General features: G+C 34.3%; 1 protein-coding gene across 3 annotated transcripts in view; it reads left to right on the forward strand.

The window, feature by feature from the left end:
* Positions 1–20,872, forward strand: part of LOC124510805 (zinc finger MYM-type protein 2) — a 102,565-nt gene that overhangs the window by 55,006 nt on the left and 26,687 nt on the right. For all 3 annotated transcript variants that reach the window (XM_047077463.1, XM_047077469.1, XM_047077478.1), the window contains 7 exons: positions 3,499–3,649; positions 4,592–4,707; positions 5,423–5,539; positions 7,703–7,853; positions 10,397–10,569; positions 17,457–17,622; positions 18,196–18,230. In XM_047077463.1, coding sequence (XP_046933419.1) covers positions 3,499–3,649; positions 4,592–4,707; positions 5,423–5,539; positions 7,703–7,853; positions 10,397–10,569; positions 17,457–17,622; positions 18,196–18,230 — 909 coding nt within the window. The remainder of the gene's footprint in view (positions 1–3,498; positions 3,650–4,591; positions 4,708–5,422; positions 5,540–7,702; positions 7,854–10,396; positions 10,570–17,456; positions 17,623–18,195; positions 18,231–20,872) is intronic.

Consider the following 20,872-nt stretch of genomic DNA (forward strand, 5'->3'; position numbering starts at 1 on the left):
TATGTGAATGATAAATGTATACAACTAATAGTAACTGTAGTACAAGGAATTTCATATTGAGATAATGCTGCTATATGATTAATCTATAGACCTTATTTGAATTTTAAAGTATTGATGTCCCTTATGTAAATGAAAAACAATTATTTCTTGTTTAGGATCAAGTCTAGGATCATAGGCCATTCATTATTTCTCTAAAAATGTGTATCTTTTTCCCTCCCTCTTCTTCTGAGACCCGACTTCCAGATATATTAGATTTCCTGCTGTTGTTCCATGGTCCGTGTGGCTCTTGTATTTATTGGTTTTCTTTCTTTTTTTTCTTCTTCATTTTGGACAGTGTTTACTGTGTCTTTAATTTTACTAATCTTTTCTAATCAACTGTGAGTCCCATGTGGTGTGTTTTACATCTTAGCTCTTGTATTTCTCATCTCTGGAAGTTCCATATGGGTCTTTTTTATATCTTCTTTTCCTTGCCTCATTATGTTCGTGTTTTCCTCTACCGATTTCTTGAATATATCAGCATATTTATCATAGCGCTTTTAACATTTTGCCTACTATTTTCATAGCTGTCATTTCTAGATCTGTTTCCACAGCTTGATTTTTTTTAATTTCTACATAATGAGTTATATTCTGTTTTGTGGAATGTTTAAAAGCCATTGTTTCATATATTTGGTATAGTTTTCTAGTTTTTAAAAGTGGGAGGTTAAATCCAGCCTCTGATACTCCCATCGTGGCTGGAGTGGAAGTCCCAAAGTCCCGTCTGCTTTAATCTGAAATAGTTCCCTAGTCTTTGTCTTTCATGACATTGACATTTTTGAATCCTATAGGACATTTCATAGAGTGCCCTCAGTGTCAAGTAGATTAAACCTTTATCTCTTGAGTACCTTCCCACGTGGTTCACCGACTTGGTCAAAATGTAGTCAAAGAAATGTATTAATTAACATGTAAAAGGAAAAATTAAAGGGAAGTTTTAAAATCATGTGATGATTAATTTTGGTGTGCGTATGGAATTGGTTAAACTTGAAATGTAAGGCACCATTTTTCAATGAGTATACTGAAAATGAACCAATCTGCCATAAACTCCCCATTATATTTACCTTTTGCCTTACCAGTATCTCGTTTTAATTAGTTCTACCTTAATTCTTTTACACTGAATTTATAAGTAGGTTTATTTTCTCCCATGCCCGAATGAGGAATATGATAATGGTGAATTTGTTACAGTTAATTTTGTTTTAAAAATCACTCAATGTATAATTTATAGGATGAATGAAACTTAAATATGATTATTTTGATTGTTTACATATAAAACAGAAAACATGGCATGAACGGATATCCTTTTTTTTGCTAATGTTCTTTCATTAAGTGAGTCCTTTTATTTTTGATGTAGTGGTGGCTGTGAAAGTGGCTGTGTTAAAATATTTTCAATATTAATGATTCTATCTTTCTGATAGTACTTTCTCATTCTCTTCAGATAAAAGTATTTGTCAGTGTGGACCAGTTGCTTAGCTCCTTGTTTACTTGACCCAATTCAACTGGTCTACTTTTTATTGGTACGTCTTAAAACTTACTAATTACTTAACCATTCTGCCAATAAAATTATTGTCAACTTGAAGGATGTTTCTAATAAGTTAAAACAAAAATCTAATCTGAGATTAGATTAGATGGCTGTACTTCATTTATATTGGGAAAAGAAATCTTTATGGGTGCTGCTACATGCAGGTCTTGTACAAACATCTACTGAGAGCTACTTGGCTTTATCTCTCTATAATCCTGTGATCTAATGGCAAGTGTCCTGATAATTTTAGTATTCCTAATTTGTACTGTGGTGCCAGATTTTAAACATTCTTTTTTTCTTTCATTGTTTTATTGATGTTTTCTTTTATCCTTTCCCCATTATAAAAATTTAAATTATCATATAGGCCTCAGGAAAATATTTTGTCATTTCAAACAAAAACCAGCATTCTCCTCTTTGTAACATTGGGAGAGTCATAATTAGATTTAATAGGTTTGCAGCTATTCTTTTTTGTTCCTTGTTACCATTCTTTTGCTGTTGATAAGTATTTCCTTTTGCAGTCTGTCAGATGTTGAAGAAGGAGTTGATTTCTACTTTGAAAAGTAAAACTTAGGACTTATGTTGAAGTAATATGAGACTTAAGTAAATGAGGAGTAGACAGCGTTGGTTACTTTCTTACAGTACCAGAATGCATATAACATACATTCCTGGCACATAAACAGCTCTGTTTTTTTTAATACCTCTTCTGTTTGTTGCATGCTAAGAAAGTTTTTTTCTTTCTTTGATGTGGATGTTAGTTATTTGTTTTGGTTATTTTCCCTTCAACTTACTACCTTTATTTCCTAAAATCCTGTGGCGCTCATGAAATTTGTCCATGCAATTTACCCATTTTGTTATTTTTGGCCTGCTTGTTATCTTCCCTGATGTCTATTTATCAGTCATCTATCCGTGGAATATTTTAAGGCCTTTTAATATCATATTGTACTGAATGCTTTGGGGTATGATGAGGAGAAATAATCTCAACACCGGGTAGAAAGGTGGATACAATTATTTTGCAACACGATACGTGATACTTGATCTAAGTAGTTATGATGATTGTGTATAACCACTCAGAAGACAGCTCAAATACAAGTTGCACCTATCGCTTTTCCGTATGTTTGATTTCTAATGTGACTATTTGTGTTTTTCATATAAACATACCAGTTCATCTGAATTGTATTTTTGTAAGACTCTATATTTCAGTAATACTGCTTTTGTCTAGTAATTTTCAACGTGTACCTCCTTTAGTCTTACCATCATGTATTTTACCTTGTTGCTTTGAATTAGTGTTGGCAAATATTCACTCTTGCCAGAAGGATTGACTATTCTTATCTGTGGACTAATTATTAGCTTTAGTTAATAGCCCAAAATCATGTTGAATGACTTTGTTTTAGTTAAAAAAATTTTTAAATACGGTGTTTTGTGGTTGAATGAGGTTTTAAATGTAGAATACAAAGGTATGGTTAATTGGTTTTAAGAGAAGTTCCATAAGTTTTTGGGACAGCAGCACAGCTCAGTGCAAAAAGTATTTAACATCAGACTTTTCTCTGAAGGACCATAGTCATTTGATTATTAAGGCTTACATTTTATAGACACATTTAATTTCTTCTGTCAGATGACAAAGAAGTGTGTCATGGTCAATAGAAAACACTGTGTCTTTGTTGTTTTCAGTTTTTACTTAAGTATATATAGGGATTCTGTTAAACTAATTAATAGGGGAAAAAATCCAGTTTTTGAAAGAGACTTAGCTGAGATCATTACTTTTGTTTGAACCTAATTTAGATGCATTGCAGTTAACAGTTTGCATCCAGATGAAGATTTCTGACCCACTAAACCTGATTAGAGATTAACAGAATTATTTTGCAGAGAGAAAAGGTGTACTGAAAAATAGAATTTTTTTCTAATTAAATTGTGATTTTCTTAATTTTCTTTTTTGTTTCAAATTTTAGAAATATGGAAAACTGACCACTTGTACTGGTTGCCGAACACAGTGCAGGTTTTTTGATATGACTCAGTGTATAGGTCCTAATGGATATATGGAGCCATATTGTTCAACTGCTTGCATGAACAGTCACAAGACAAAATATGCAAAATCACAAAGTAAGTTTCAGGTATTTGGAAAGTTAAAAAACTTTAATAACATGACTAATTTCTTAACTGCACTTTCCCTTTAACTTTGTTTTTATACTTGTTTTTAACTGCATAAACTATTTTTATTCATCACATTAAACTTTCTTACTGCAGACTTCTTAAAAATTTTTTTTTAATATTTATTTTTGAGAGAGAGACAGAGTGTGACCAGGGGAGGGGCAGAGAGAGGGAGACACAGACTCTTAAGCAGGCTCCAAGCTCTGAGCTGTCAGCACAGAGCCCACATCGGGGCTCGAATTCATGAACTGTGAGAACATGACCTGAGCTGAAGTCAGATGCTTAACTGACTGAGCCACCCACATGCTCCCACTGCAGACTTTTTTAGTGGTTTTTAACCATTCCATATATCTTTCATTTTCTTTAATTAAAAAAAATTTTTTTTTTTCAACGTTTATTTATTTTTGGGACAGAGAGAGACAGAGCATGAACGGGGGAGGGGCAGAGAGAGAGGGAGACACAGAATCGGAAGCAGGCTCCAGGCTCTGAGCCATCAGCCCAGAGCCTGACGCGGGGCTCGAACTCACGGACTGCGAGATCGTGACCTGGCTGAAGTCGGACGCTTAACCGACTGCGCCACCCAGGCGCCCCCATTTTCTTTAATTTAAAGTGATTGGTGAAGTTCTGTCCATGGCTGCATTCTTAGCAAAATTGTTTTTCCCTCAGAGATTAAAACTGAGATTGTTTCATATATCCATGTTTGTTTTAGAGATATGATATTGGACTCTTTATAACAGTATATTTTAAGGTGGACATGATCTTGGAAATTTATTTTAATAAAAGAATAGTTTACAGAAGGTTCCATTAAAAATTACTCTCAGAGGTCAAGTAGGATTTGTTTTTAGGCTTTTATTACTTTATAAAGAAATCAGATATGTACTTTTTCTCTCCTAGGTTTGGGAATTATTTGCCATTTTTGTAAGCGAAACTCCTTACCTCAATATCAAGCCACAATGCCTGATGGGAAACTGTATAACTTCTGCAATTCCAGTTGTGTGGCTAAATTTCAGGTTTGTTATTTATTTTGGATCTTTCCCACTCCCAGCAAAATACACACGGGAAATAAACAGTGTAATATGCTTCATCTTTATTTAATATGTTAACTTGCGTGTTGTTTGTTGAGGGCCAGACTGCAGGCGGAGGTCATAGAGTCACGGTAATAGACATGGCTGCAGATGCTTACTGTGTGGCATGGAGACTCTGATTGACTTTTCAGTTGTTATTTATATAACAGACTTGAAGGAAAATAAGTTTTAGTATAATTGAGCGCGATGCCTGATGTGTACTATTTTCTTAGTGGTTTCAATAACATGTGACTCTGAAGGAGACTTCTGTTTTATGATAAAACAAAAAACTATGACAAAACTATGAGCAACATGAACAAAACATACGACAACTATTTGTCAGAAATCTGCCAGTTAAAAAGGGGATTGGACTTGTTACAGTGGGCCCTAATTTAATACAAAATCAGTTTAGGGAGACCTTTTTCATTTTTGTAAAGGTAAAGAACTTTCTGGCATACTTCTTCAAAGTTGGGGTTATGGATAGTTTCTGAAGATGTATTACTGGAAGTGTTCGGACAAAATTGAGAAATGTGATTTTATGTGTTGAGGAAATATTTAAGCAAAATACTGTTTTCTGGACATAGTCAATATTTGACAGTAGTTACAAATAAAAATTCTAAAATCTGTGTCAGGCTCAGAATGTTTTTATTCTTTGTTTTAGGCTCTAAGTATGCAGTCATCTTCCAATGGCCAGTTTGTAGCTCCAAGTGATATTCAGTTGAAATGCAACTATTGCAAAAATTCCTTTTGTTCAAAGCCAGAAATCCTGGAATGGGAGGTAAGTTCAATTTTGTTATGTATATTATCTTGCTTAAATGAGAGTATAGTAAACTAATAATGGTGTTTCAATTTGAGGATCTATTTCTTAGTGTATAGGGATTCTTCAGAATTTGTGATGATTGAATTCTTTACTTTCTTATGGGAATAGCATCGACAAAGGGCATGTTTATTTTTAGGTCAAACAAAAATTATTGAAGTCATATTCATATATTGACATTATGTTTGTGATAGTGTATGGAATGTTACTCTGTTTAGCTACATATCTGGAACATCTGTTTGTACCGTGTTTTTTCATTTTTACTCTCATCCTTATAAATATTGTCTTTGAACTGTAATATCTTGTATTGCCTGCTACCTGTATAAATTAAAATTTGTTAGTCACTTAACATATTGTCATTTAACATTATATAATTGTCTTAATAAAAGAATCCTAATATAAATTTATTTTATTTTCCCTTCTCATCACTCTTGCTTTCACCAGTTTGACATATTTTTGCCATTAGTAAAGTCCTATCGTTATTGTTTATTTAAATAAGGGAACAGTGATGGATGGATGGATGGATGGGTGGATGGGTGGGTGGACGGAAGGATTAACAGACAGGTGGACCTGGCTGAACATTGCTTTCTTGATCAGTGTTCATCCTTGGCCATTCTTTCTTTTCTCCTTTTTTGATGGCATGGAATATGTAATAAAATGGTGTATAAGACATTAGTATTAACAATAAATTGCTCTTGAACCAAAATTTGTTAGTGGCTATTGGCAGTCACTCAGTATCTGAGTCTTAGGAGAAAGGTGTAACCAGAACGTGACTACATGAATACTAAAGTATTCTGGGAATCTGAAATTTCATTGTTTTAAATTTAGTCCCTAGAAAATTGTTTAGTTTGTTAATTTGTTTGGTGCTTTCTCAAGAGCACTTAAACCAATTCTTGGAGACTGTTGTTGGTACCCAGTGATGACTTTTAGTGACTGTAACTCTCTCTAAATCATAACAGAAAAAATGTTGAAGGCCTAGTAAGAATAAAGGAATGGTGGGGAATGAGGAAAGAAATCCATAAGCAAGCACATGGAATAATATCATATAGGGAATAAAGATCCTGCCTAAACTGAATTTTGATCATACTAGATGAAATGGAGGTCCTTTCTGTCGATCTCCATGTTAGAACTACCTGGCTTTTGTAGTCTTGGTGTTGATTTTATTTACATGAAGGTTAAGTATTAGGAGGAGTTAATAAACATTGTCTATCAAACTGAATTAGAGTTGAGCCATTCCCTCAGGTGATTGAGAATTCAGAGGCTTTGTTCTTCTCATTCCATGGTTGGCAGTTGTGGTTTCTTTGTTGCTGTTTTTCCTCTTATAAGTTAGATGTCCATGATGGGGCAATTTTCCACTGATGATTGCCTTACTACTTGAGTTGCTTCCTAGACTCTTTCACCTTCCTTATCTTGGTCTTCAGCTATCTTTGCCAAGCATTAGGTAGATAGATTAGACCTAGTCTGTATCCTTCATAATAACAAAGGGGAAAAGGTGCTGCCCTGTAAATTTTAACTTGATTGTGTTTGGCTGAATATTTGGAGAGTGTAGCTCTGGCTTTATAGGTTTGGGGCCAGGAGAAGTAACTAATAATACTAACCTAGCTCCATTCAAGGGAACCAACTGAGTCTCAAGTTTAGCAGCATACTTACAATGGCCCCAAATGAATACTTTATCCATCATAGGTCTGTGATAGGAATGTGATTGAGTCTGCTTGGCTGTACCTATGAAGAATATTTCTTTTTGAGTGAAACTGGTGTTAATGTCATATTTCTCATCTTTTCTTAGTTTACCCATGTTTTATCTTTCATTGTTTTCTACCCATTAATCCAGTTCCCTTAGCAACACCAGACTGCCATCTTGTTTTAGTGGTACCTTTACTATTTTACTGAGTAATTTTGGGGTAGTTAATGGTATTGAAGTTTGTGGAATTATGTCTAAATATAGCAGTGAATTAGTTAAATTAGCTGTCTGTGGCCTATTGAAAATGTATCCCCAGGGATTATCAATCACATTAACTAGGTAAATGATTTAAGTTTATTTCTGTAAAAGTGGCTTGTTTATTTCTTAAACTTGTTCTTGAGGTGGTTGTCATATACTTACCAAGGTTCCCATTGTGCATTTAGAACAAAGTGCATCAATTCTGCAGCAAAACTTGTTCAGATGACTATAAGAAGTTGCATTGCATAGTTACATATTGCGAATACTGTCAAGAGGAGAAGACTCTTCATGAAACAGTAAATTTCTCTGGCGTTAAGAGACCTTTCTGTAGTGAAGGCAAGTGTATATACAGTGTTGTTCATAACTTTTATTAATATTTAATGTTAATTTTGTGCCAAAATATTCTCAAATATATTAACTACATATGTCCAGGGTAGCTGTGCAATTTTAGTGTAGCTGAACAAAAAAATTGAATTTGATTTTCTACTGACTTGTTTTGTTATTTTTATTTGTAGACCTTTGGGCCTCAAGGTGTTTTATCTCTAAAAATTTGATAACCTTTTTTCCATTAAAAGGAAGTCTTGGAAATAAAAACATTATCATATGTCAAATCTAAGCATAGAAAATGTGATCTGAAAGTTGATTTTCCAAGTGGAATAGAATTATTTTCCTTTGGGTTCGTTTCCCTGCCCAGCTTACTGCCTAGCCTACAGAGATTTTCTGTATACCAGAAAGAAAATCATATGTGGCATTACTACAGTGGAAAAATACTTTTAGGTTTTAAACAGGCAAACACTGGCTCTTACTATTGTATATTGAAGAATTCTTTTTCTTCTCATTTGCACCTTTGCTGCTCTGGTGCCAGGCAGCTGATTATAGAAATGAACTCCTGTTCTTGATTCTGATTGTCCAGAGATAGGAACCAGGATTGTAACTATGGATTTGGGGCTCTTGGTTATTATTACTTTCCCCCCCAAGTGACACATTCTTGCTCTACACTGGCTTTCACTTTCTATTCTTTCTTTGGTCCTAGGCACTGAACTCTCGCAGCTGTTCTATCTGCTGTCCTCATCTGTGTTTCCTAGTTAGATTCCACTCCTCCCCCTCGATCCATGTTTTATATGGTTTTCTACTGTTAGGGGCAAGAAAAAGGTTGGGAGAGTCCTCTAAGTGCCAGCAGTAGTGAATGACCAAAAGCCCAGAAGATTATCTGTCCATTCAGTTAGTGTCTTCATCTAATATGTTATACATTTCACATGATAAGATCATGTATAAAAGAGGGTATTGCTTGTAAAAAAAAGGCATTCCTGTTTTTATAGGCTTAATTGAGTACATTTCACCTGGAATGAGAAAGGTAAACGTGTTTACTGTTAAGATCACAGCTGTGATGAAAAGTGACATAATGTTTCACTGAAAAGATTGATTCTTTATTTTGCTCATTATACCTGAATTTGTATGCATTGACAATCTTTAGTGATCCATTAAGTCTGAACATACTGGTGTTGATGGCTAATATACCCATACGTGATCTTGTATCCTTTAGATAATGTAGATTTTACTAAAATGAATAGACAATAGCAGCGGATAGAGAATTGACATTAAAGAGAATTTTCAATTAGAGGGACTTCTATCTTTAGGCAATAAAAGTTTCAAAAGGATGTGTGTCTTTTTCCTGTTCAGTAATCGATTTTGTGCTTTCTCTGACTGCACCTAGTTCTCTGCTGGAACTTGGCAGAAATAACAAAACATGTAATACCCGATACTACCATCAAAATCTAATTAGAAAGATAAAGCTTTAATAAGGTAAAATATTAAAAAGACTTAAATTTCAAGATAACAGAAAAGAAGTCATAGGACAGTACATAAATAATTGCCAAATAAAATAATAGAAAAACAATTAACAGTTTGAGTTCACAGATAAGAAGGATCACTTAAAACTAGGCTAGAGTACAGAGTTTGTGGAGAAGGCGTAATTTGAGCTCCTTATTAGTATGGGTAGGATTTCAGTAGATATGAGTGCGTGGGAATTCTTATGTGGCACAGCATGAGTAAAAGTATGGAAACTTTTTTAATTCTTTTTTTTTTTAAGTGTATTTTTGAGAGAGAGAGAGAGAGAGTATGAGTGGGGGAGAGGCAGAGAGAGAGAGGGAGGAGAATCCCAAGTAGGCTCTACATTGCCAGCATAGAGCCTGATGCAGGGCTTGACCCACGAACCATGAGATCATGACCTGAGCTGAAATTAAGAGTCAGACACTTGACCGACTGAGCCATCCAGGCGCCCCAAAACTTTAACAGAGATATTATAGAGATTAAGGCTGATACGTGAAAACACTTAAACTGCTGCATTCATATAATAGACAAAGGAAATACTTATTAATAAGAATAACAACGTTTTCTCTAAACAAGTCTATATACCACTTTTCCTTTTCTGAAGGTCCTTGTAGGTTGACAGAAAGGTAAGGCTAGAAATTTTGGCTAAAATGCCTACTTAGCTGAGTATATCTTTATGTTTACTCAGTGCTTCTCAACAGTCTACATTGTTTCATTTCTCTAATGCCTATTTGTGGTGTGTTTGCTGTATGATACTTCTATTTAAATAGAGCAAACAAAATAGTTATATGGCATTGCTAGATTTGAAAGTCTTAGAACATTAATTATTTGAATTCACATGAGATCTAATAAAGTATTCCATATTCTGTTTCAATATTTACAGGTTGCTGATCATACTAGATTTCAGTTTTGGTCAGGAGAAAAGAGGACTTTATATGCAAACTTATAGACTCTTCTATAAAGCTAATGAACTATTTGACCTCTAAGTACTTTCTTAATGTGTTTTTCTTTGTTTGTTTGTTTGAATATGAAAACCTTGTGTTTTTCAGGCTGCAAACTATTGTATAAACAAGATTTTGCACGACGTTTAGGACTGAGATGTGTTACTTGCAACTATTGCTCTCAGCTGTGTAAGAAGGGAGCAACTAAAGAACTTGATGGTGTCGTGAGAGATTTCTGTAGTGAAGACTGCTGTAAGAAATTTCAGGATTGGTACTACAAGGCAAGTAACTAAAATTTTTTATTACAGCAGCTGCTTTAACCAATCTTTGATAAGACATTACAGTTATTATCATTACACTTATGGTAGCTTATGTATTTAAAAAATGTGCACACATTAAGCTTAGCCCAGATTATGGAATTCATTAAAATTTTTATCATTTCAGTTTTTCTTTATAACTTGAATAGCATTTTTACTTGTTTTATAACTTAGCTATTCCCCAAAACTAGGATATAGCTTTGTTTTCAGCAAAACAGAATCATTGTTTTCATTTTAAACTATATTGCTTAAACAAAATAGATTATTTCTTTAAAATTTGTTGGGTCTTTATTTCACCAAATAGAAACTTTTTTTTTTTTTTAATGTTTGTTTATTTTTGAGAGAGAGAACAGGGGAGGGGCAGAGAAAGGGGGGGGGACAGAGGATCTGAAGCAGGCTCTGTGCTGTCAGCAGACAGCCTGATGTGGGGCTTGAACTCACAAACCGTGATATCATGAGCTGAGCCGAAGTCAGACACTTAACCAACTGAGCCGCCCAGGCAGCCCACAAATAGAAGTATTTTTGATGAACATGATCAGTGTTGAACAGTAGCAGGTAATTGTTTTAGGCACTTATGTGTTTTGAAACACTTTGTTCTTTTTTACCTTTTAAATTGTCAAATTGAAAAGACACTATATGAATAGAGGCCAAAAATATTTAATTTGAAACTGTGAATAGTGTGTGTGTGTGTGTGTGTGTCTGTCTGTCTTATTAAAATCTACTTCTAGAAGAGTGAAGATAAGTCACTTGTCCGCTGTATTTTTTTCTATATAAGAAAAATGAGTGTATATTTGAGCTTTGTTTAGTCAGATATTACCCAAGAAAACGTTATTAGTTCATATGTCCATAACAAGGAAAACCATGTCAATGTTAAAACTTCATTATAGTTGCACTTCTAAAGCATGTGAAGACAGACATCATCATAACTTCAAAACTGAAATATTGCTAAAAGAAATAAAGAGTAAAATGGCTGAAACATATAGAATATTATTTAGTTCACTTAGTGCAAGTGATTATCGTTAAATGATACTATTTAGGAGAATTCTTGGTGTAGTTCTTGAATGTCTACAGCTCAACATATTGAGTAACATTTTTTATTTTATTTTTTTATTTTTATTTTTTTTAATTTTTTTTTCAACGTTTATTTATTTTTGGGACAGAGAGAGACAGAGCATGAATGGGGGAGGGGCAGAGAGAGAGGGAGACACAGAATCGGAAACAGGCTCCAGGCTCTGAGCCATCAGCCCAGAGCCCGATGCGGGGCTCGAACTCACGGACCGCGAGATGGTGACCTGGCTGAAGTCGGACGCTTAACCGACTGCGCCACCCAGGCGCCCCATTGAGTAACATTTTTTAAATAAAAAGAAGATACTTTCCAAGTTGTAAGAGTTGTGGAGGCTAAGAGTTTTGGTGCACTTCATTATTTTACTGTTGCTTCTGACTAATTTAAGTCTTACAGTTAAGGTTCAAATTTTAGAAACACACAGGACAGGGGCGCAAAGGTGGCTCAGTAAATTGAGTGTCCGACTTCGGCTCAGGTCATGATCTCTGGGTTCGTGAGCTTGAGACCTGCATTGGGCTCTGTGCTGACAGCTCAGAGCCTGGATTCTGCTTCGGATTCTGTGTCCCTCTCTCTCTTTGCCCTCCCCTGCTTATGGTCTCTCTCTCTCTCACTCTCGTTCTCAAAAATAAACATTTTCTAAACATTAAAAAAAAAAAACCATACAGGACAAACATACTAACACCCTCTAACATGCATTTCTTTTAGTCTAAACCAACCTCTTATTTTGTTATAGACAGTGGCAATTTTGAGAACAGTCGCTCATAATGTTACTTTAGTACCTTTAAAACCTCAATTTTAGTTTAGCACATGTGAACACTGTCCACTGTTTAGGAGGTTTTATTTTTGAAAATTCGTTTTGGGTAACCTCAAAACAGTAAAGTGGCTACAGATGGGAGAATTCCATTTTATTCTTACGGTTACCTTTTTGATAATTTATTTTATAGTTTGAGAGGCAAAGTTGTTACCATGTGATAATGATGATTTCTCTGTTATTTCACTGTATAAATTTCTGCTTAATTGTGAATCCAAACCTTTAATTAAAAAAAATTTTTTTTTTGGAGGATTTTGTTTTTTGTTCAAAGGACACTGACAGTATTTCTCTGTTTGGCTTCTTTCTTTGAATGAATTCTTGTTTTCCTTTTATATTAAAATAGAGAAATCTTTTGGTGGGTTCTCCCCCCCCCCCTTTTTTTTTGGGAAAGCAAAGAAGTGTTCTTTGGCAAATGACCACGTTATTCTAGATGTTGCCATTTGTTCCATTTTGCTATTTATTTTAAAGGATAATTGTATCTAATGTTTTTATTTATGCACTGTTTAATGAAATTTTGGTGAGGCAGTGCATTTCAGAACATATAAGAACATGTTAGTTTAATAACCAGTTGTTACTATCTGTTGGTTTAATGTCAGTATTCTATACCTTAAATACATATTTATTATTTGTCTTATTTTAAGCCCAACAAATGTTTGTATAATATGCACTATAACATTATTATATACTATACTAATCTGAGGAATAAAGGTAAGAACATTTTTGTCATGTGGTAGGGATTTTTAAAGCAAGTAATGACGATTTTTCTGTGTAATCAGTAGGAATACCAGCTTTGAGATGAAGAGTTGCCCCCCCTCATTCATCATAGGCTTCTCTGTGAAGGCAGCCAACACTGTAATCAGGGAATACGTTTGCTCTGTGTGCTTTCTACTTGAGTCACGTTGTATTTTCTTACACCTCCCATGAGTCTCTTCTGTTCACTGCTAGCAAGCATCCTGTCATCCTCTCAAAAACGTAGTAAGTTGAGACCCCACCAAATTTTGATTATTTTGACCTTCTTTCCTCTTCCACTTTTGAAATTTAAGAACTCAAAAGTTTTACATTTTTAGTTCTTTAAAACATGAGACCCTTTATACAGTCCATCCAGCTTTTAGTAGAAAAATCATTTTTTAAAAAGTGTGTCATCAAGGAAACTTTGAAAGCAACGGCTAGCCAACCCAGTTTAACTTCGCCTTTAGTCATGAGCATTGCTACCTAACCAGAGGAGCACATCCATTGCAGTTTCCACCTTCTCTTAGCTTTGTGCTTCAGTTGGAGAGACTATGTGTTTTTATTTATTTAAATTAAATATTTATAATTCTTATGCCTTAACATTTTTGGCTTATGTTTGTTTTACTGGACAAGACGTTTTGAATGATCTGTTTTTGGCATTATAATGGTTTACATTTGGATTTAAATAGAGGCTTATTAAATACTCTTCTCTTCTAAATTGGAACACATGCAACCAAAAGATGTTGAGAATAAAATTAACAAACATTTTTTTCTTCTCCCAGATAATTCTTTAGAAGGAAGTAGATTTTACTTTTCCTCAAAATAAATGTTTCCAGGCATATTGTGAAACCAGGTGGGAAGATAGTTCTTCGATCTCTATAAGTTAAAAATTTGGGGACAGAAAGGAGTTAGTATTATAATGGAGTGTGATATGTTTAATGTAAAGTTAATTTAAAAGACCAACTGTTTCTTCAGAATACTTCACAGTACTTAGTAGAACTAATAATCTTGATTTAAATGTTATTACTTCAAATTACAGTGTTTTAACACAGGTTTTGACTTGTTGTCCAAACCAGTAGTAAATGGTAGGGGTATTAAAGGCTTTAATGTGAATACCCTCTAATAGTATAAAAGTATGATTTATGGGTTTTGATCAAATTAATACTTATGTTTTAGTAAATCTGAGTCATAAAAGGAGCTCAGTAAAAAAGATTGGGCTTTAAAAATTTTGTCTTTTGTAAAAAAAAATTGCTGTAAGTACTGATTTTAAAAGATTATTTGTTTTTGAAATAATTTTAGAAAGGGAATATCTAATATTCTTACTTTAGATACGCTTTTTGGATAACTGAAGAATTCCTAGCACTTTATTAGATCTTATTGATAAAATAGGAAACAAGTAGATACGAAAGTTACAAAAATGTATATATATCACCCAAAAATGAGAATTTGAAATGGCCAGATAATAGGGACTGCATCAGTACAGGCTGAATGAAAAACCCTTTGTCAGTTACTGAAGGAGAAATTCCTGTATTAGCTGAGATGTTGGATTAAGAGTTTTGAATTAAGAATTTAGCACCTGCGTATTTAGGTTGTTTGAACTGTTGACTGTTACCCACTTTCCCCCCCACCCCGACCCCTTATAACAGACAATCCCTGATTTTCCACAGTGACAGGGAAACCACTAAGTAGATGATGAAGTGGTATTTTTTTAAACCAGCAATTAACTCATACTTCAGTTCTTTTGCATAGAAATGTTCAGCTTTTCTAAGAGTTCTCTTCTGTGGTTGGGAAGAAGTGGTTTTGGTAAAGGAATGATGGTCATTTTTAACCATGTTTCCCAGTTAGTCATTGTATTTGAAGCTCAATTCCAAACACTTGCATCCAGAATTTGCATGAGTGGTTGTAAAAGAAAAAAACCAAATGGAAAAAAGGTTTACAACTTTTAAAACTTTGATTATGGCATTAAGTTTGGGATTAGGATTGAGTACTGCTATTATCCTTCCATTCTGAAAATGTGTATACACGTTTTGTTTCCATTTGCACATTGGCATTAGTTTTGCTCCTCTTCAGATACAGAGAAATCAAATTAATTCAAACAAATTCAAATTGTTTTGAATCTTTCTGGAAGAAAGGAGCTTCAAGCACAAAATCCAAATGTCTATAGTAATCATGAAGTGATTTCATTGTTCAGATTCTTTGAATATAATGTGCTGGGCTTTATGTCCTTAACCTTCTAAATTACTGTGGAAATGGAAGTATTTTAAGAGTTAGCATAGTATAGGTAGTGGTTTGAGTAAGTTTTACACAGATTGATTTGGGTTTTAGATATTACATGGAGAACCTTCTTGCAGCATTTTACTTCTGTTAGGATTTGTATTCTCTGGTTAACTCATATTAATTCATTTTGTCTTTCCATTGTCTTTGTAACTTGTTTGATTTGGATTGTCTGCCTTGAATCCTGTCTCTGCATTTTTAATGTTTGACCTTACACAAGTCACTTGATCTGTTTGGACTTTCGTTTCCAGCATTGTGTTGAGGATTCCAGGGAGTAGATACGACATGCGGGGCTTTTATTTTTCAGGTTCTCGAATGAGGTAGTCAGGCAACAACTTCACTTATGCTATGTTCTTACACTGTTTAGACTCAATGGTTAGAAGGTTAAGCTTTTGATTTCTTCCTTTGAGCTTTGTCTTTTAGTGTAAAATGTGAAAAGGGAACCAAACACTGAAGCTTTTAATACTTCAGAGGTTATTTTAAAGAACAGTTTTTGGGTGGTGACCAGGGACCTTTTTCTTTATTGAGTAAAATACGACCTGGGTGATAGTAAGTGCTAATTATACTGAAGTTACCACATAGTCTTACCAGCAATATAAAATTTGAGGTCACAGTTTTTTGGACAAGAGATGTGATATTGGCATCACTTAATAGTCATAATTTATACTACAAATCTTCATTCATTTAACATTTATTCAGCAGGAGAAATACCTGACCTGGAGAAAAAAAAGAGCCTGTGTTCTAACCTTGGGGTATGTTTGTTATATAAGACCTGTTTATCAACAAAATCATTTGTAATATTCCTGACTAGGAATTTTGATGCAGTATTTATTCATAGAACTCCTATTGAAACATAAAATGAGAGATTTCAAAACCCACAGTATAGAACCATAGATTACGTAGAGTAACGAGGAAAAACCACGTGATTATTATGAACGTAATATGTATTGCTTTATCAAAACTTTTAGGTTGTTAAACCAAAGGGTGATTTAAGAAATATGGTAATTTATTTCTACTTTAACTGGATCAAATACTTAATTATGAAAAGAACTGTATTTGAAATTAACCATTCATATCCTTTGGTCCACTCATTGATCAAGTTGTTAAGAATTAGTGAAAATGGGCAAAATTTAGGGGATCACTAAAAAATAAAAATCTGTCTCTCTATTATGGATTCACCATCATAAGGTTTAACTTTTTATGTATGGATTTTATTTTCGTTTTGTGGGTTTTTTTTTTTTCTCTTTCTTTTTTTTTTTTTTTTTTGCCTATGAAGTTGTTAGACTAGTTGAGGGTGAATTGTGTTCCTAGAGGTAGGTCAAAATTGTTGTCTTAAAGTATAATTATTTTTCAATCAATTAAATATTTTGAGTATTTGAAACATGAACTTGAAGTTCTTGTTAATAGTTAAATCAGTGTATTTAATAAAGCTCTTTAAATTTATTAAACTGTTGAATACACTTCAACTTAACACGCATGATTTTCTCATAAGAGCTTGTTTCAGAGTTTTTCTGGTCTTACACAACTTCTTTAAATTGATTTTTCATGAGCTATCAGTTGAACGCAGGAAATCTGTTTATTACTCAGAGATTTTCAGTGTAATGATTGTAGAAAACTTCTACAGTATGTCATTAGAGTACTCAAAATTATTTTAAAATAGTAAAATATACTGTACCTATTTGGTCTACCAATGTTCACTTTTTTAGGTTATCCTATCTTTGTAATGCTGGTCTTTAACTTCTGGTAAGTATAGAAAGGATTGTGATAATTAGGTAAATTGCTACAGTTTTTTCACTTTTATTGTGGATTTTATTGTATGTTTATGATTCATACCATTTTTTATCAGAAATTGTTTTATCACATTTGGCAGAATTACTGATAAACTTTTAGAAATCTTTTAAAATATATATCTGACTTTAAAAATTTTCTAATTTGAAATGTCTGATACCTTCCTTTTTTTTTTTTTTAATTAAGGCTGCAAGGTGTGACTGTTGTAAATCTCAAGGAACACTTAAAGAGAGAGTGCAGTGGCGTGGGGAGATGAAACATTTCTGTGATCAACACTGCTTACTACGTTTCTACTGTCAGCAAAATGAGCCCAACATGACAACTCAGAAAGGACCTGAAAACTTACATTATGGTATGTAATAATTTAGGTGGTAACTTGAAAAACCTGTACAGCAGTGTTTAGTTTCTAACTGATCTGAATTCAAAGTAATGATAATGAATAGTTGATTTTTGACATAGTTTACTAGCAGATTTCATAGTTTTTCTCGGTGGAAGTGCCCCACGTGATGTTTCTGTAGATTTATTGCTTTTTATTTTATCCTCTTTTAAAACTTTAGTGCTAGTTAAAAGCAATGCAATTCTGAATGAAAACCATTTTTAGCACATCGTATATGCTGAAACTCGGTTCGGAGGAACAATAAAAACTCTTTACAAGTTGTGACTTATTGAAGAGTTAAACATAAGAACATAGTATTGACCCCAAAGCAGCAAATACTTTTTGAGAGGACAAAATGGGAAAAGGGTTAATTCCACTTATTTAGCTTTGTGTCGCAGCTCTCACATTTGATATTCTTTACTTAAAATAGCTTAAAATATTTTCTTCATTAACTCTTTTTAAAAATCAGTAACATTTAATGAGAAATACAGATTTAGAACATTGTGCAGAAAGTGTTACTTGTCTTATTTTTAATTTGTTTGTTTTTAGATCAGGGTTGTCAGACGTCCCGAACCAAAATGACAGTAAGTATTATTTAAGTAAAGTACTAACTGTTGATTTTTTAATGTGGGTATAAATAAAGAGTCCAATTTAATCTGATCATCATAATAAAATAATTTTACTTTCCCCTGTTGGGACAGTTGAAGTATTCAGCTGAAGTACCCAGCATTAACACAGATACTTTGAATTACTTATGGCCTCTACCCACATTGGAGGAGATAGACTTATAAATGGTATTGAAGTTGAAGTGCCTATAATCTTTAAGGCAGTAGCAATAGTATGTTTGAAATGATTGACTGAATGATTGTGTCTGTTCCTGGTGGCTGTGAAAAAACTTCTCAACAATTTAGTAGAAGGTTGCCAGGTAGAAAGGGATGAAAAGTAGGAGAAATGTGCTAAGGGCTTGCATAACTATTCATTAGGGCCAAACTTAAGGGGGACCTGTGGTGAACTCAGGGGAAATGAGGGTGAAAAGATGGGCCGGGCCAGATTATTAATGGCTTTGAGCATATATTTCTCCAATAGGTATCTGAAGATATATGTTGGGGCCCAGAACTTGTGAGTTTTTAAATATGAGAAATAACTTTCATAACATGTCCTGTGGACTTTTTTTCTTTTTTCTTTAGCCTTTTGGTGTAATACATCAAATTCTGCTTTATGTTGGCATTTTAAGACTTTTGTAGTTTGAAAGTGGCGGCCATTTGAGTAATGAATAAAGAGAGGAAGCAAAGTTTTGCTATACTTTGAAGCACATTGAGATACCCTTTGGTATGCTGAGTAACAATAATCACCAGTGTTGGAATGCAGGTATTTCTGGTATGCTTACCCAAGGGAACCTCTGTAGGAGTCATTTATTGGCATTATATTAACCCTCTGAGCTAGTTTTTATCTTGGTAAGAAAGAATAAATCAGTGGTTCTTAGCTCTGGCTACACATTAGAATCACCTGAGGAGTTTTCAGAACTTTCCAATGCCTATGCCCCAACTCAGAAATTCTGCATTTTTAGAAAGTTCTTGAGGTGATTTTAATATGTAACCACAATTTAGGATCACTGACATTGATGAAAAATTGGTGATTTTACATTATTCCAGTCAGTTTTTGCTTGTGATGTTAATAGTTAGAATCCTAGAAAGTAAGAGTGCTTTCTCCTTTGCTTTCCTCCCCTATACGTCATCCCCTCTGCCTTGTGGAAAATTATATTTAAAATCAGATAATTCATAAATACTTTGAAGACTTTGGCTGAATCCTCTGATTTCAATACCAGGCACTTTTATCCGAAATGAGGAATATAAGGATGGCCACTCCCTATTTTGTTAACTTTGTACAGCCATAAGGCAGTTTCTAGCCTTGTTTCAAAGGCTTTAAGGCACCCCTTCTACCAGCACAGTATTAAATACTTTTTTCCTCTCAGAGCACTTGAGCCACATTATTATGACAGACAGGATGGTCTAGGGGAGAGTAAGTCAGTGTGCCGCTGCGGCTATTACCTTTTGTCTTACTAAAGCCCTCTCCCATTTTTTCCTTGTAAGCTTTTGGAATCTTAATTCCTCACCCATGAACTTCAAAGGGTGAGAGCCTAGCTGTATAATTTTGGACAAGTCCCTTCACAGAAGTTCTCTGTGAATTTCCTTATTTGTAAAATGGGGATGAAGATAGTGCCTGCTTCAGGGTTATCACATAGTAAGTATTAAACTCATGGTAGCTGCTATGTTCCAGACCTCATAAAGGCGGTATGTATGGTAGTTAACAACATGGGCTTTGTTGTTAGATGAATTTACTTGAGTCCTGACTTCAGAATTTTTAGCTCTGTCATTGTTACCAGGTTGTTAATTTCTGAGCCTTAGTGTTCTCATCTGTAAAGTGGGAGTGATTAAGTGACTTACTTCTTGTAATGTTACAAGAATTAAATAACCCATTTCATGAGTTATGTAAATTTGGTGCTTTACATAATGTCTTAGCCCATTTGAGCTGTTGTAACACAATGCCCAAATGAGATGACTTACAAACAACAGAAGTTCTCACAGCTCTGAAGGCTGGGAAGTCTAAAATCAAGTTGCTGGTGTCTGGTGAAGGCTCGCTTCCAGGTTTATGAACAGCTGTCTTTTCACCAGGTCTTCATATGGTGGAAAGGGGTGAGGAATCTCTAGGATTTTTTGGGTTTTTTTAAGTTTATTTATTTTGAAAGGGAGAGAGAGAATCCCAAGCAGGCTCCACATTCTCAGTGCGGAGCCCAAGGCAGGGCTTGATCTCACGAACCATGAGATCATGACCTGTGCCAAAATCAAGAGTCGGATGCTTAACAGACTGAGCCCCCAGGCACCCCAGAATTTCTTTTATGAGGGCATTAATCCATTCATGAGGGCTCTGCTTTCATGACATAATCACCACCTAATGACCACACCTTCACATGCCATCATATTGGGTATTAGATTTCAACATACGAATTTTAGGAGGATACAAACATTGTAGCACATAGTCCTTGGCATGAAGCAAATACTCAACAATTGGTAGCTTTTGTCATTATAATTTTCATTGTTTTGGGTCCTCCTTCAGTATTTATTTTTTTGAGTTTTTATTTATTTATGTTGAGAGAGAGAGCGCGTCAGCTGGGAAGGGGCAGAGACAGAGAGAGAGAGAGAGAGAGAGAGAGAATCCCAAGCAGGCT

The sequence above is a fragment of the Lynx rufus genome, unplaced genomic scaffold (genome assembly GCF_022079265.1).
Source record: "Lynx rufus isolate CCGP_SWC_20201006 ecotype Redwood Valley unplaced genomic scaffold, mLynRuf1.p SCAF_1, whole genome shotgun sequence".
Taxonomy (NCBI): Eukaryota; Metazoa; Chordata; class Mammalia; order Carnivora; family Felidae; genus Lynx; species Lynx rufus.